At 38.1% G+C, this 16,604-nt stretch overlaps 1 protein-coding gene across 3 annotated transcripts in view; it reads left to right on the forward strand.

The window, feature by feature from the left end:
- The window catches only part of LOC131150616 (uncharacterized), a 69,123-nt gene that overhangs the window by 2,547 nt on the left and 49,972 nt on the right, over window positions 1–16,604 (forward strand). For all 3 annotated transcript variants that reach the window (XM_058101443.1, XM_058101446.1, XM_058101445.1), the window contains exons 2-5: window positions 2,671–2,747; window positions 15,621–15,696; window positions 15,779–15,851; window positions 15,949–16,000. In XM_058101443.1, coding sequence (XP_057957426.1) covers window positions 2,671–2,747; window positions 15,621–15,696; window positions 15,779–15,851; window positions 15,949–16,000 — 278 coding nt within the window. The remainder of the gene's footprint in view (window positions 1–2,670; window positions 2,748–15,620; window positions 15,697–15,778; window positions 15,852–15,948; window positions 16,001–16,604) is intronic.

Consider the following 16,604-nt stretch of genomic DNA (forward strand, 5'->3'; position numbering starts at 1 on the left):
TGTCCTCTAGAAATGAAATCTACCATTATCCACTTTCAAGCGGGTAGGAAGAAAGAAAAGACAAGTGACTTGGGAAATAGACTACTAGGGACTCATGCAGAAAACATTGCCACTTCCCATTTTATCCCGGCTGTTTTGATGAATTCCATACTTACTTTTAATAACGTTGTGCCATGAGGAATTAGCCTCTGAAGTGGGAACCTCCATAACTATTTTTTCCAATTAAGGACATGTTTTTAGATTCCACATTACCAAGCCCTAGTCCCCCTCACATTTGGGTCTCTTAATCACATACCAGCTAACAAAGGTGACCCCTTTTTATCCTCCCCAAAACTATATCAAAAGAAATTTCTCATAATTTTCTCTGAAAGTCCCTGGCATCCTCGTGGGAATTCTAAAAAGAGATAAGAGTAATCCTACCCAGCTACCCCCAAACAGTAAATAAGCCCTCTTCCACCCATCTAGTCTCCTTTGTTTCTCAACCACTGTATCTCAAAAAGCAATTGACAAAGGATTACCACCCAGGTACGATAATGGTCAATTGAGAGAGTTGCACCTAGCAATCCTCCACCCCCGGGTCCCACTTCTGGTTTGAACCTTGCTTTTTTTTTTTTTTGGACTGACAGGACTCTAATGTTGCTATTATGAGCTGTCGGATGGCAGGATTGATCCCAAAGATTTTTATCTGAAGAAATGAAATCCAACTTCAAAACCAAATCCATGAATCCAAATGCAAGCCAAGGTAAAAAAAAAAGGAACCAGCATGACTGGTATTAGTAGAGAATATGTTTTTTTTTTTTCAATAATTATGTGGTTGAGTGGGGGCATTTTTGTCTTTCATGCCTTTTTATTGTTATTATATAAGAGGGCAGACCTGGAGCTGCACATATGCTCCAGGAAGCTGCCGCCTGATTTTTCCTCTTCTTATTCTATTCTATTTTTCTCCTCCTCCTTTTCTATTCTCCATCTCTAACTTTGCAACATTGTATCAAAGCTATGGTTGTTAGGAGGTTTTGGGTTCTAGTCTTGTTGCCTGTTTTTATTATGCCATGGTTGGGTGTTACTTATATTTTGTTTACATCTCCACGTGCAGCGGAGTCTTAAAGTTAGTTTTACACCTTGATATACATTGTTGGCACACAACCTAACAAATTAAGCTTTAAGTTGAAGTGGTAATCTAACAACTGGCATTACTATAAGCTTTTTTTGAGGAAGATGCTCCATTTTTAAGATTTTGGCCATTGCTTTTAGTAGTACTTCTCTTATTCAGGGTACTGTAAAGGGTAAATCCAACTCGAAGACAAGTTCAAAAATAAACATTTCATTTACTGTAATATAAATATAATTATATATTTTTCTTGCATGAGAGGTTGTAGAGATTCAAATTTTAAAACATTGGTAGGGCTTTCAGATTGTTTACTTTTGTATGTGGATGGGGCTTCATAGATTGCACTTTTTCCTGGTATAGTAGGCCCTATAAGAGAAACACAGTCAAAGAGAAGACTATTTTTTGCAATTATTTTGTTCATAAAGGAAAATTTTATTATATATTTATGCAAACATTACATATCCTAAGACATACGTCATTCACAGCCTTCACAAAAAATGAAAAGAGAAGTAGCTTGGGTATCCAACTTTTCCAGTCCCAAATTAAAACTGTACACCTTTTGGATGCTGATATCCATCACTTTATTTGTGGAAGTTAACATACAGAGAAGTTTTGGTCGTTGAAAAAAAGACAGATTCTTTTTCTCAATCATTTAGTTAATCAGCCTATTGAAGAAGCTCAACGAAGCCAATCAGCAGAGAGCAAGTATTTAACTGACTATTTTTTGCTTCCAAAAGATGCTGCATCATGTCCTTATGCTGAAAACTAAAATATTGAAGTTCAAGTTTCCTGTGATGGGAGAATAAAATATCACAAGTATTGAATATTTTTTTTTAGGAGCAGGCAGGGGTCTAAGAAAAGAGAATTTTGGGAGAGAATTAGAAAGATGAAAGTTTGAGTGGGTTGCATGCTTAGTTGAGCTTGAAATGAAGCAAAACAAAAAAAAGCTAGGATTTAAACTAGTAAAGTAAAAGGGCATCCCTGGGCCACAAGGCTACCTGCTTTGCGAGTGTAGGGGGAGGGTTGTCATAGTGTAAGCAGCCTTACCCCTGCTTTTTATGCAGAGAGGCTGTTTCCTTGGACTCGAACACATGACCAATCAGTCGCCGCCAAGGAGCAACCTAAAGTAAAATAATATATTTATATATGACACATTCTAGTATTTGATCTTGACAAAATGGGGCATAATGTTCTCTTAGTTAGAAAAGCTTATGATAAGTCCAATTATGCTGATTGTTAAAGTATTATTCGGCTTGGTAGACCTTGCAGTTTAAAAACATTGTAGTTTATAAAATTATTTGAATTCATTTTGTATTATATCTAATTTATGTAGCAAATGTCCTGTTCTACTTTTACTGGTGGACACTGTAAAAACTTCATTTAAAAAAAAAAATTTGAATAATAGGTTAAGGCTTGGATGTAGTGATTCTGTTAACTTAGAAAATCACCTCTTGTATGGACATGCAAATGCTTTATGTGGGTTTTTATCCAAAATTTATCTCTGTTTTGTATGCATGATGCCTTTTCTTTGTTTCCTAACTTGTTTCACTTTTGGAACATAGGAAGGATATCAGCCTTCAACAGAGACAAATTTGCAGAACTACGGCGCAAGGAAGATATTTACTATCTGATGATAATGGTATGTGTTTTCCTTTCTTAAGTTTTTTATTTCACTGCCTGTTGATTTTATGCTCTATGATCTTTTTATTGGTTGAAGTTGAAATAGAAAATGTGTATTCAAGGCTTTTATACTATTCATTCAAGGAATTAGGCCAGAATATTGCTGTCTCTTGTTGTATTAATACTTTTTGTAGGCTGTACAGGTTAGACAACAGAAGAATATTGTGCTGCCAAAATGCGGCGTACCTCAATTTAAGATTTTGAACAACAACCTTAGTTGAGCATATAATCACATATACTGTTTAAAAAGGTGAAGGCATAAGCCTCTAGGTAATAAGGCGTTAGTCTTTTGTGGATTTAATTTTTTTTTTAATTTAAAAATATAAAATACATATATATTCTAAAAATAATATGAATTTGATTAAAAGGAATTATAATATCTCTTATATTAGCTTTGTCACTATAACAAAGTGTAAAGATAATCCCAAATTCATATGTGTATTTCTAATATTTGTGTGTACATGTATAACATATTTATAATTCCTTTCATAAATTATTATAACAGATATACATGTACATCTGTGTGTACGTGTATATCTGTTATAATATCTGATGAAAGGAATTATATCTGTTATAAACAGATATTACAAAGTGTAATTTAATATTTGTGTGTACATGTATATCTATTATATGAGCTTTCTTACTAAATATTGGTTTTAAAGCTATGAGGGGGATTAGACAAGGAGACCCTCTTTCCCCTTTTTTGTTTGTTTTAGTGGTAGATGCCTTGAGTAGGATGCTTTATAGAGCTGTGGTCAGAGGTTTAGTGAAAGGCTTGCAAGTGGGGAGGGAAGAGGTAACGGTTTCACATCTTTAGTTTGTTGACGATACTATTTTCTTTTTGGAGGATCATAGGTCATCTTTTTCAAATATTCTCGAGAGTCTCCATGTTTTCGAAAGGGTTTCAGGGCTTAAGATCAATTTGGGGTAGAGCAGTATCGCCATTATTAATTTGTTGGAGGAGGATGGTAGGGAGTTAGCCTCGGAGGTAGGTTGCTTTGATTTGGATTGGTGAATATCTTATTTAGGAGTGCCTTAGGAGAGCCTCTTGTTTTTGGGGGGGGGGGGGGAAGGGGGGATCCTAGATCCGCTAGAATTTGGGGCCCTGTTGTTGAGAGAGTGTCTAAGTGACTAGATTGTTGAAAGGGTGCTTTTTTCCTTTAGGAGGTAGGATTACACCCATTCAAGCTTGTCTTTCTAGTATCCTGCTATTTTTTCTGTCTATTTTCAGAATTCTTTGGGGGCGGCTAGTAGGATGGGGAGAATAATGAGAGACTTCCTTGGATCCCTCGAGAGTTTTATTCTTGCAAGTCTTTTTTGAGCTTTTGACTAGCTCTGGTTTTTCTTTTCCTCTCTATAAAACTATTTGGAAGGCCAAAGTTCCATTTAAAATCAAAGCTTTTATCTGGATGGTTGCGCTTAATAGGATCAACACCAATAACGTGTTACAGATTAGAAGACTGTTAAGGGCTCTATCTCCAGATGTATGTGTGCTTTGTTTTAATTGCTCTGAAACTGCTTCGCATCTTTTCTTACATTGTGATTTTGCCCGGAGGATTTGGAACAAGCTATTTATTATTCTGGGGAATGCTAGGTTTGTCCAAAGACAGTAGAGGAGTTTTTGGAAATTCATTTTGTTGGTTTTGGCAGGAAAAAAGAGGGTAATGAGTTATGAAAAAATTGTGCCTATTTGCTGCTTATCGGGGTTTGTGGATGGAACGAAACACGCACATTTTTTCTGGGAAGGAGTTCACTCTTTTACTGGTTTGCGAGAAGATTCAACATTTGGCTTCTCTTTGGTCTGTGAGTAATGGGAACTTAAGGAGGATGTGGTTTTTGGATGTTCAGTGTGATTGGTTTTCCTTGTTGAATTGATAGGGCCCGCTGATTTCTTCGGGTTGTTTCTAATGTTCTTTTTGGTATTTCGCATTTTTTATTTTTCTGGGGTTACCCAGAGTTTTGAAAGGAGATGCCTTACTCTTGTGCTTGTACATTCCTATTCTTTCAATGAAATTCTTTTGTTATAAAAAAGAAAAGATAATTCAAAATTGCACGACCTATTTGTATTTTCAATGCCACAGGCACAAGTACTTGGTCAGTTGCCTTCCCAGTCTGTAAAAAAGAAACAAAACATGTCTGCCCTCACCTTATTACTCTCGACTCTCTTCTGAAGCTTCCCATATGCATCAGCCGCATCTCAAAATCAAATGATGGCTTCTTAACAAGTGATTGATGGTTGCTCAAAAGAATAGACAATTAATTTATGCCCTTGGGTAGACAACTCGTGTTTAGGAATAAGCTTTTCGCCAATAAGGGATCCATGATTTGTAGGCTGCAAGTTATGGACTTGGTTGGACTTTTGAGGTTACATAAGTGTGCTTTAATTGTTAGTTTACACCTTATATGCCATTTGGTTTGGTGCTTAGATGCCCTAGACATCTTTCCGAGGACTAATGCCTGGAATGCGGATGCAAGAATATCATGATACCATGCAATGGGGGATATGGAGGACACTAGGAATACTGGGAAACAGAGAGAAATGGTGGGGGGGGGGGGGGGGAGGGGGAAGTGTAGCAAAGAAGAAGAAGGGAGAGAATGAAGAAGAGAGAAATAAGGAAGAAGAGGGTGCAAGGGGGTGGGGAAACACACATCAGCTTCCCAAATTTAAGTTCACTAAAAAATGTTTTAACATGATGTGGACACACTAATTTATTGGAAGAATAAAATACAAATAAACCTACAGAAGGCATCTTTACAAAAAAATCCCAAACACACATAAGCATAAGCCTACTGCATATTAAACTAAACAATCGTAATAACTGCTAATTAATTAAAGACATTTGGGTTTTTAATGCGACATTGACACTATTCTTCAAAATTGGTCTCTAAATTGGGTCAAACTCAAGTGATCCATCCCTACCTGCTTCCCATCCGACATCAGCATGTTTGGATCGGAGGAGAAATAATGTTATATTCCTTGAAACATAGGGATGTAGTTGGCATAATGGCATTATTCCTAAAGAATGGGAGAATTCTAATCATTGTTCCTTTTTTCTTTTTTGGATAGCAGAAGAAGATGAATTCATTAAATTAGAGAGAATATACAAAAAAGGGGAATAAGAAATCCTCCTAAATGAGAAGAAAAAAAAAAAAAACCATGAGACAAGCAACAACAGTCACACTAACAAAACTAGCCAATCCCAGTGGATATAAGAAAACCTCTCTTCTTTAAAGGCAACCAGCAGCAGCACACTAAAGTGAGGTCATATAATGAATCTTTTCCCATAAGAAAGAGGAATTCAGCTTTTTCCCTGTAAATAAATGAGCATCTCATTCCAGCCATAAACTCTAGACAACTGTGAAAACCACACAACCGTACAACTCCATAAGGCATGTGCATTGTTCCTTCCCAAAACCAAAAAATGAAATCACCAACAAATCCTCCATCTGCCAAATTTGGACAAACCAAGCTTTCTCCCTGAAGACCAAAAAGCTTATTCCAAATATTTCAAGCAAAAAGGCAAGGCAAAAACAGATGAGAAGCTGTTTCTAACCTATCAAGATATGAAAAACACACCAAGAAATAGTGCCTTTGAAGGGCTCCTACTCTGCAACCAATTGATGGTATTAACTGTATTAAGAACCACCAGCCTTGATTTCTTTGAATACGGCTGTCCACAGAATTCTATATGTATCTGTAAGATTGAGTATGAAATTTTGTTTACTCACTTTTAATTGAGTATCCATTTCCTTCCTTTTCCTGCTAGGATTACAATGATTTTTGGAGGAATTTTGGCCTTCCAAATAGTTTTATGGTGCAGGAAGGAGATATCAACATCAATCAAAAGTTCAGAGCTGGTTACCAGGAGGTCCTAGGTTCTAGTCTTGTTGCCTGCTTTTATTCTATGGTGTTTAAAACATATTGTTCCTTGTAATGGGTGTTATTTATCGTGTGTTTATCTCTCCACTGCTATTGGGCTGCACGTGCGGGGGAGCGTTAAAGCTTGATATACATTGTTGCCCACAGCCTAATAGCTTAAGCTTTTAGGTAAAGTGGTAATCTAACTTAGAGATGGAGAGAAGAAGAGAAGGAGAGAAGAGGAGAAGAAGAGAGAGAGAGGAAAGAACTGAGCAGCAGTTTCCTGGAGTCTATGTTCAGCTTCAGGTCTGCCCTCTTAAATAATAATAATAATAGCCTTACGGACAAAAATACCCCCATACAAAACCTAATTATTAAAATAACATATTCTCTTCTAACACTCCCCCTCCAGTTGGAGGTGTATGATTTATAAATATCACATAACCGCAGCTTGTAACAAACATTAGACAAGGCGGGCTTAAATAAAGACTTCGTAGAACATCGCTTAACTGATTTACAGATTTTACAAGGGGAATCCTCATGACCTTCTTCAACAAAACATCCCTCACAAAGTGATAATCAACTTCTATGTGCTTTGTCCTCGCTGGATTGCTAGCAATATACATGGCGGCTTGATTATCTCAAAATACATCAATTGGTTTCGTTACCAAGAATCCCATCTCTGACATAAGAGACTTCAGCCACATAAGCTCATGGGCCATAGCTCGATATTCCACTTCAACACTAGATCTTGCTGCAGTAGTTTGTTTCTTGCTACGTCAAGTAATAAGATTACCTCCTGCAAATGTACAATATCCAGTGGTGGACCTTCGATCATCACAAATCTAGCCCAATTTGCATCAGAGTATCCCACAATCTTACAATTTCTATTGCATTTATATATCAAACCTTTGCCGGGAGAGCCTTTGAGATACCGCAAAATCCTATGAACAACATCCCAAGGTGGTTGTTTGGGATTTTGCATAAATTGACACACCACCCGCGCTGCAAAAGATATGTTAGGTCCAGTGAGAGTCAAGTAGATCAACTTGCCAACCAATTGCCTATATCGACATTTGTATTTGAAGTTCGGTCCAACATCCTTGGACAACTTCACATTGGGATCTGTAGGGGTATCAATTGGTTTAGCTCCCACTAGACCAATCTTATTTAGCAACTCCACCTTATATTTTCGTTGAGATAGATTCAACCCTTTCCCATATAATACAATCTCAATACGAAGAAAGTAGTGTAGAATACTCAGTTCCTTGATTTGAAATTTTGCTTGAAGCCATTACTTAACATCTGCAATCCCATTGTGGTCACTGCCAGTGATGATGCTATCATCTACTTAAACTACTAGAAGTACCATACTTGTCTTTGTTTTGTGCAAAAACCGAATGATCAAAGTTGCATTGGATAAACCCAAATGCAGAAAATACAACACTAAATTGTCATACTAGGCTTAAGGAAATTGTGTAAGACCATAAATGGCCTTATGCAACCTGTATACTTTACATTCTTCCCCCTGAGCAACATACCCAAGTGGTTGCGCCTTGTATACCTCCTCCTGGAAATCACCGTACAAGAAGGCATTCTTCACATCCAATTGATATAAGGGTCACTCAAAATTAACTATCAATGAGATCAATACACAAACAGTATTTAATCTAGCAACTGGAGACAAGGTCTCAAAATAATCCAGACCATACATTTGGGTGTACCCCTTAGCAACCAACCAAGCCTTAAGCTGTTCGATAGAGCTGTTAAGAAGATATTTGATGGTGTAGACCCAATGATGCCTAACCAACTCGTTACCAGGGCGAAGATCCACCAAGTCCCATGTCCTTCGAGTGGTCAAGGCATCCATTCTACATCCATTGCATGCTTCTGCTCAGGGTTAGCAAGTGCTTCAACATGTGAGGAAGGGATAGAAACCGAGGAAATAGATAAGGCAAAAGAATGCATAGGACTAGGAAAATGAAGAACTAAAACATAATGAGCGATAGGATAAGCAACTAAGGATTGTTGAGCACATGTTCAAGTACCTTTCTAGTGAGCAACGGTCAAGTTCAAATCACGTTGGGATGGATCTACAAAGTTAGAAGTTGAAATAGTAATAGGTAGAGGAGGTGCCTGCATGGTGGTAGTGATGTTTGTGCTTGCTTTCCGTCATTCATAAATATTCAATTGTTTCTCCAGATTAGTAACGAATGGGTTTGGAAGAGGGGTAGAAGATTTCTCGAGAGGGATAGGGGTAGGAACAGGAGGATCAACACAAAAGGGGTAGAGGACCATAAAACCTTGATGGAATCAAAATAGATTCATCCAAAGAGGACTTGGCATTGGAAAAATAGGGTGTCCCCTCAAAATAGTTGACATCAACCTTAACCTATTTCCTATGCGTGTGGGGATCATAACGTCTATATCCTTTCTTTGTTCTCGAGTACCCTACAAAGGCACATTTAACAGCATGAGGAGAGAACCTTTTTTTTTTTTTTTTTTGTCATAAAAAGAAAATATATTAACATTTTAAGGCAGCAAGGGGATGCCAACCCATGGTACAAAACATTAAGCACCTTGTAGAGTGTTGCAAACATCAAGGATTTCAAAATGTTCAGTAATAATGTTCCTACTAAGCCAATCGGAGATAGTAGTAATCCATTGGGTTTTGTAGGTCTGAAGCGGAATAGATGAATCTTTGAAGGTTCTCCTATTTCTTTCTTTCGAAGCCCACCAAAAGATGGTGAGAGGAATGAGGTTCAAAGCCTTTCGCTTTTCCTTTGTGGCTTTGATGCCTTTCCAAGCCCAAATCTTCCCTCCAACTGAATTTTCTGTAACCCACTGCGGCTCAGTCATGGAAAGAGCCAAAGTCCACCTATTCCTTGTCCAGGGACAGTGGAGAAGAATGTGGTTGACTGATTCTGCGTCAACCATACAGAGAAAGCACCTATTCGTGACTGTAAACCCTATTTTATGTAGATTATCGAGGGTTAAAATATTTCCGTATATGGACTCCCAAGTTAAAAAGGCGACCTTTAAAGTGGCTGCTGTCCTCCAAATGTGAATCCAAGAGCAGTTATTGCAATTTGTTCCCAATAGTGAGAGCTTTTTGTAAAAATATTTAACAAAGAAAACACTATTTTTGTCCAAAGCCCATTTTGGCTCGTTGGATGTTTTGGTGATGGAAATTGTATCGAAATGTATAGAATTCAATGAGTGTGTGAAGTTCCCAATTTGCCACATTCCTTGTAAAAAGGAATGTCCCAAAAAACTCCCTAATCAGTGATTTGGAGATGATGATTGATAAGGGCATTTATGTCACTATTCAAGTTGTAGATGGAAGGAAATGCAACTCTAAGATTATGGTTCTCGCGCCACACATCATGCCAAAAGTAAACATTGGCCCCATTCCCCACTTGAAATGTCACAAATTGAAAAAAAATCATCCCATCCTTTTCTGATGAATTTCCAAACACCCACTCCATAGGGACCTCTTCCATTGTGTGTTGTACAATCATTTGTGCTCTAGCCCATATTTAGAAACAATAATATTCCCCCAAAGGTGGTCTTTCTCCTTCATGAACCTCTATAATCACTTCCCAAGGAGTGGTTTGTTGAAAGTGAGAAGGGATTTCAACCCCAAACCTCCTGAACAAATGGGTTGTTTGACCACTCCCCATCTAACAAGGTGGTATTTAAACTCCTCCCCCAAGCTTCCCCAAAGAAATCTTCTTTGAATTCCCTCTAATCTCTTAGGGACTGAGGCCAGTAAGAGAAGCGAAGACATGAAGTAAATTGGAAGATTTGTCAAAGTGTTTTCCATAAGAGTGAGTCTGTGACCTTTTGATATGAAATTTCTTTTCCATCCTATCAATTTCCTTTCAAATTTTTCCCTTTATCTTTGAATTTGGTTATAAGTGGGAGACTGAGGTAATTAATGGGAAAGGTTCCCATCTTGTAACCCAAGAGACCAGCAAGGAAAGTCCCTCCTATGTTCTCCCTAATTGGAATAAGCTCACTTTTGCCAAGATTCACTTTTAGGCTTGAGACAACCTTAAACCCTAGTGAAATGCATCAAAGGTTGAGGATATGGAGGGGATCATCTTCACAAAAAATAATAATATCATCTGCAAAAAGAAGATGAGAAAATTCTTTAATCCTTCCATTTCTGCACACCTTGAGACCTCTAAAGATCCCTCCTTCAGTAGCTTTCATCAACATGAGGCTAGGCACCTTCATGACCAAAATAAATAGAAAAGGGGACAAGGGATCTCCTTGTCTCAAGCCTCTTGAGGAGTGAAAGAAATCAGAAGGGAAACCATTAATGAGCATTGAGAAGCTTTGGGTTTTGATGCATTGAGCAATCCAACTACACCAAAGCTCACTAAAGCCCATTTTTCTGATGAGGAGTGAACTTCTCCTGACTAGTATGTGGAACATGCATAAAGCATGTGCACCCAAAGACACGAGGCACAACAAATAGCATAGATGTTTTTGGGTACACAATGGAGAAGGGAATTTGTTGCCATAGAGCACTTGAGGGCATCCTATTGAGCAAAAAACAGGTTGTAAGAAGAGCATAAATCCAAAAGGTTTTAGGAACATGCATGTGAAGGAGTAGAGACCGTGTTATGTCAAGTAAATATCTATTTTTTTGTTCAACTACTCCATGTTGAGGGTTATGTATACATGATATTTGATGAATAATCCCTTTGGTTAAGCAAAAAGATTGAAACTTATTTTAAACAAATTGAAGTGCATTATCAGATCAAAAAATTTGAATACAGATGCCAAACTGAGTTTTTATTTCTTGGTAGAATTGAGTAAATACATTCAAAAATTCAAACCTGTCTTTTAACAAATAGCTCTAGGTCATACATGACCATAGAGGACACAAAATATTGATGTCCAATTAAATTCTTGACTCTATACGAGTCTTAAATATTTGAATGAATAAGAGAAAACAATGATTTACTATGACACTTGACTCTATACAGAAAAGATGTCCTGGCATGCTTTCCCGACTGGCACATGGAACACTCAAAACTAGAAGCGGACTTGAGCATAGGAAAAATTTCTTGTAGTTTTTGAAGGGACGAATGACCCAAACAAGCATGCCACTGATTCAGAGAAACACCATGAGTAGAAATTGAGGAAGTCGTATGACAATTGGACCATCACGACCACCATCGAAATAGTACATGACATCCTTTTTCAGCCTCCACCAATCCTTTTCTTCATCCGAAAATTTTGAATAACACAATGAGAACAAAAGAAGGTCACAAAACAATTATGTGACTTAGTTAATTGACGATAGTAGGTTCAGGGAAATTTAGGCACATAGAACACAGATGAAATAGGAATAGAAGGAATTGAGAGAATATTTCTAGAACTAGAAATCCGGTGTAATTGAATCTTTAGCAAGAGTAACCTTAGAGTATAAAGTAGTTGGGTTCAAGGAGTCCAACAAATTAGGACTATTTACCATATGATTGGAGGCACTAGAATTCGTAACCCATGGCGAGGGGGATGAAGAGGCAAGAAGCCCAGTTGTCCCTGAATGGGCCATAGTAGCACTAGATGTAAAACACTAAGTTTGGAATTGTTGAATCATACAAAAAAGATTGTTTAACTCCTCTTTAAGACATTGTGGATGATGTACTCAACTGCCCATTGAGGTGGCTAGGTGCATTTGAAGTGTCAATAGTAGAATCGCCTTTTACAAGACTTATTGGCCCAAGCTGGTTCCCTAAGGAGATCCCAATAATGATTACTAGTATGATTTTCCTTGCCACAAGGAGAATTACCACAACAAACTCTTCATTGCATTACACAACCGCTCCCACAACCACAATCCAAACCTTGCTCTCGTCCTCCAAAACTTTCCCTATTACAGTTAGAGCCTTAGAGGTAGTATTTGTGATAACCATACGCTTTAGGCCATGTGAAATTTAATGTACTTTGATAAATTAGCATGACTTTGCTTTGTTTTGCATTAAACAAGTTCATACTAACCATGCTATTCAATAATTAAGTTGGGTTAACTAAAAAAAAAAAAAAGGGAAGCTCGGTGCACAAAGCTCTTGTGTATGCAGGGTTTGTGGAAGGGGAGGACCACAATGGGTCTATAGTACGCAGCTTTACCTGGCATTTTTGTAAGAGGCTATTTCCACACCTTGAACCTGTGACCCCCAGGTTACACGGTGACAACCTTATTGTTGCGCCTAAGCTCCCCTTCAATTAAGTTGGGTTAACTGATATTGGAAATTACCATTCGATTTATTAGTGGTAGGTGGGGCTTTGATGAAAAGGAATTATGAGGGTTATGCTAAAAACAAAAACAACATAAGAGTTGGGGCAAAGAGAGGAAAAAATAAACAAGATGGGGCATGCCGAAATCAGGTGTGACACCTGACAGGACTACAAACCAGCAGCAGCCACCTGGCAGTTTTGCAGACCAGCAGCCAACACCTAGTGCAGAGATGGCAGCACTGCCAGATTCTTGTCACCAGACTTACCACCAGCTGCTGCAGTCCTGCCATGTTCCAGCCTAGAGGGAGACACTTGGCAAGCAGCTGGCAGCGAGTAGCTGCTGTCTTGACCTTTCCAGCCCTGCAGAGCAGCCCCAACTCAAAAAATACCACAAACTCTTGCTGTAAACCATAGTTCTAGAGAGAGAGAGGGAGGGAGAGATAAATCTGTATAAAATCAAAGAAATTTAGAGAAAATAAGGAGAAAATACAGGAAATTCAGAGGGTATCTCCTCATGAAGTGGTGGTTGGCCAAGCTGGAATTTGTCACCTGTTGGTATTTTCGCATTAAGCGGTGGTTGACCAAGCTGGAATTTGGCACTTGTTTGAGATAAAATGTGCTTAGTTGGGATAAGGTTGCTATGTTGAAAAAAATGTGTAAATGCATGCTATTTGGATATTTTGTGATGGTAACTTAAGATGAACAGATTGCTTAGAATAAAGAGTGTGTTCATGCATATTTGCTTAGACTAAAGAGTGTGTTCATGCACCTTATGATTATGCATGCATATAAAAAATCATACATTAAACTTTTGAAATCATTATTTGAATAAGGGGATTGAGAATATCTGAATGTTAAGTTCTCCAAGAAACTATCTTTTTTGACATGTAACACAGCTTGGAAAGAAGATGATAGAGATACTAAGCATGTATTTTGGTTGGCAGTTATGTATGTAGACTAGGAAGTGTAAAAATGTTGTATGTAAAGTACAACTTTGACAAGTGTACAACCCAATGCAAAGAGCTTGTCATTGAAAGTAAAACGTTTTTAGTTGCTTTATGAAATATATGTATGTATCTTGTGTTTTAGACAAATATTAACTCTTAATGGGTCTCTAACTTGTTTTCAAATGACAGTTTTGTAAAACAAATTCTTGCCTAGGCTAGTGCCTCCATCAGATTTTAGATGGAGTCATGGATGGTCGCGTGCCAAAAACAGGGACGTGAAAGTATCCATGGCTGACTTATGGTGGGAGGGAGCTTGAGTAGTCAGGTGGCACACACTAACACAAACAGCACTTGCAGGACTTAAATAAACTAAAACTTACAACAGTTCAAACTCTCTAAAATCCAGAAAATTCAGAACTTCAATAGGCAGTTATGACTACAGAACTGAGCTTACAATGTCCTTGGAGGAATTACTTAACCACCAAGAACATGGCAGACTACAGCAAAGTATTGCAGGCATTTAATAAACAACCTGGAAGAAGCTCCAGGGATTGCAGTGGGCAGCAACTGGAAACGAATCAGAGAAGAACAGGATATAAATATTTGAACACCAATCAAAACCAACCAGCAATTGGTACAAGACTGCAAGCAATCAATCATGAGTCCACTTCCTCAAAACAGCATAATCAGCAAACCACAAACAGAGTGAGAGCGGAACAGCAGAGCAGCAGCATACAAGAAACAGAGTATAACTGAGTTTACATCAGCAAATTACCATGAAAACACACAGCTGCCCACCAAGGATGCTGCACAAACTAACCCATAGGAAGGGTGTTCTTAAACAACTCTCAAATCAACCAGAAAATCAGATTTAAGGACTGATTTGGGAGGATAAGGAAAAACGAAAAACAGAGTATCAAAATCATTCAGATAAATCAGATATGATGCGATACCATGTCAGATCACCACTTTACTGAAAGCTTAAGCTATTAGGTTGTGGGCCAACAATGTATGTCCGACTTTAACAAGAGGAATAACCTCATTACTTTATTATTTAATCCTGGAAAGCCAAAGTCCCTTCAAAGATCTAGGCCTTTTCTTGGACTATGATCCTTGAGAAAATCAATACTAATGACTTGCTTCAGAAGCAAAGACCTGTCAAGGCCCTGTCACCCGATGTTTGTGTCCTTTGCTTTATGAGTGGAGGAAAATTGATCTCACTTGTTTCGCGTGTCCCTTCACTTGGGTATTTTTGGAATTACATGTTTGGAAATTTTGATGAAAATTGGGTATGCCCCTTCTTTTTCGAGAATTTATGTACTATTATGTATAGGGGTTTTGGCAAGAGGAAAGAGAGGAAAGCTTTGTGGTGTTGTATTGTACGGGCTGTCATTTGGTGTATATGGTAGGAAGGAATGCTAGATCCTTTAAAGATGTGGCTACTTCCATTAGCATGCTTTGGAGCAGAGTGGTGTTCCTTGTATCCCTTTGGTGCTTGGAAATTGGATTCTTTCATCATGTTTCTTTGGAATATTTACTGCGGGATTGGTTGGCGTTACTTTAGTTGAATTGTTTTCTAATTACATTTTTTTTTTCTGGTTTAGCTGTTTTCCTTTTGTAAATGGGAGGTTATTTTCTTCTCCCTTCTTTTTTCTTTGTTGTACTCCTTTCTTGCCTATAATTCTCTGTTTATAAGAAAGGTCAATTAATATCATATGATGCCCTGGATTCCATTTGTGATAGGTTTTGTGACGAGTGTTTTATGCTGTAGGTCATGTGTGTGATGCTCTTTCAGTGGATCCACAGTCACGCTGCTGTCCACGAAAAGGAGAGCAATTCCTTTGTTAGTGAGTTCTTGGGTTCTCCAAAATGCTTAGTTTGACTAGAAACATCCGACAGGATTACAGCAATCTTTACTCTCCCTTGCAGTGGTTGCAACCTTGTTTCACAGTGCTGCAACTCTTACGAATTTTGTGTTTCATGCTGTCTGAATCCAGCACAGGTATTGCATTTCCCCTCTCTCTCTCTCCCATTCTTTTTCAATTATGAAATCTGAAATTTGGATGCGGTTGTGTTTTGTTTTGGGGTTTATCTTGCAGACGCAAAAGGAGCTAGCGCTGAAGGTAAAGGTGGCCAAACCAGTAACTGCAGGTAAAATTCTACTTTGCGGTTGATAAAGTTTTGCATTCTCTAAGAATATGTTGCTTTTCCAGTTTGCCTACTTGTGAATTCTTTCCGTTACTTGATAGATCCTGCCTTTAAGATCATTATGTGAGGTTAAAAACAAACTAGATTGTACAATTTTGTTGACCAATCCTGTAAAATTTTTTGCAACTGTGTTCATTACTGGATGGTAGGGTGTCTTGAATGCTTATATTTGACTGGAAGTGTTATGCTCCTCTGGGAGTATGTGGAGGTCCATTTCTCAGATTTATCCTTTGTTCACCCCTTGCACTAAACTTGAGGTGGGCAGGGGTTCATGTACCTGTTTTTTGTAGACCCATGGATGGGGAATGCTTCTTTTTCCACTTATTTCTCTCATCTCTTTTATCTGTGCTCTGAGCAAAATAGAGCCTTATCTTTCTTTCTCAGTAATCTGAATAGTCCTTTGGTTTCCTGGAATCTCCATTTTAGGAGACCTCTTAAAGAAAGGGAGATGGTGGAATTGGCATCCTTGTTATCCTTATTGAGTGGGAATAATCTATCTTCGGGGAGGGATGCTGGTTCTTGGTCTTTGGATCAGACCTGATGGGAG

The sequence above is a fragment of the Malania oleifera genome, chromosome 3, assembly GCF_029873635.1.
Source record: "Malania oleifera isolate guangnan ecotype guangnan chromosome 3, ASM2987363v1, whole genome shotgun sequence".
Classification (NCBI taxonomy): domain Eukaryota; kingdom Viridiplantae; phylum Streptophyta; class Magnoliopsida; order Santalales; family Ximeniaceae; genus Malania; species Malania oleifera.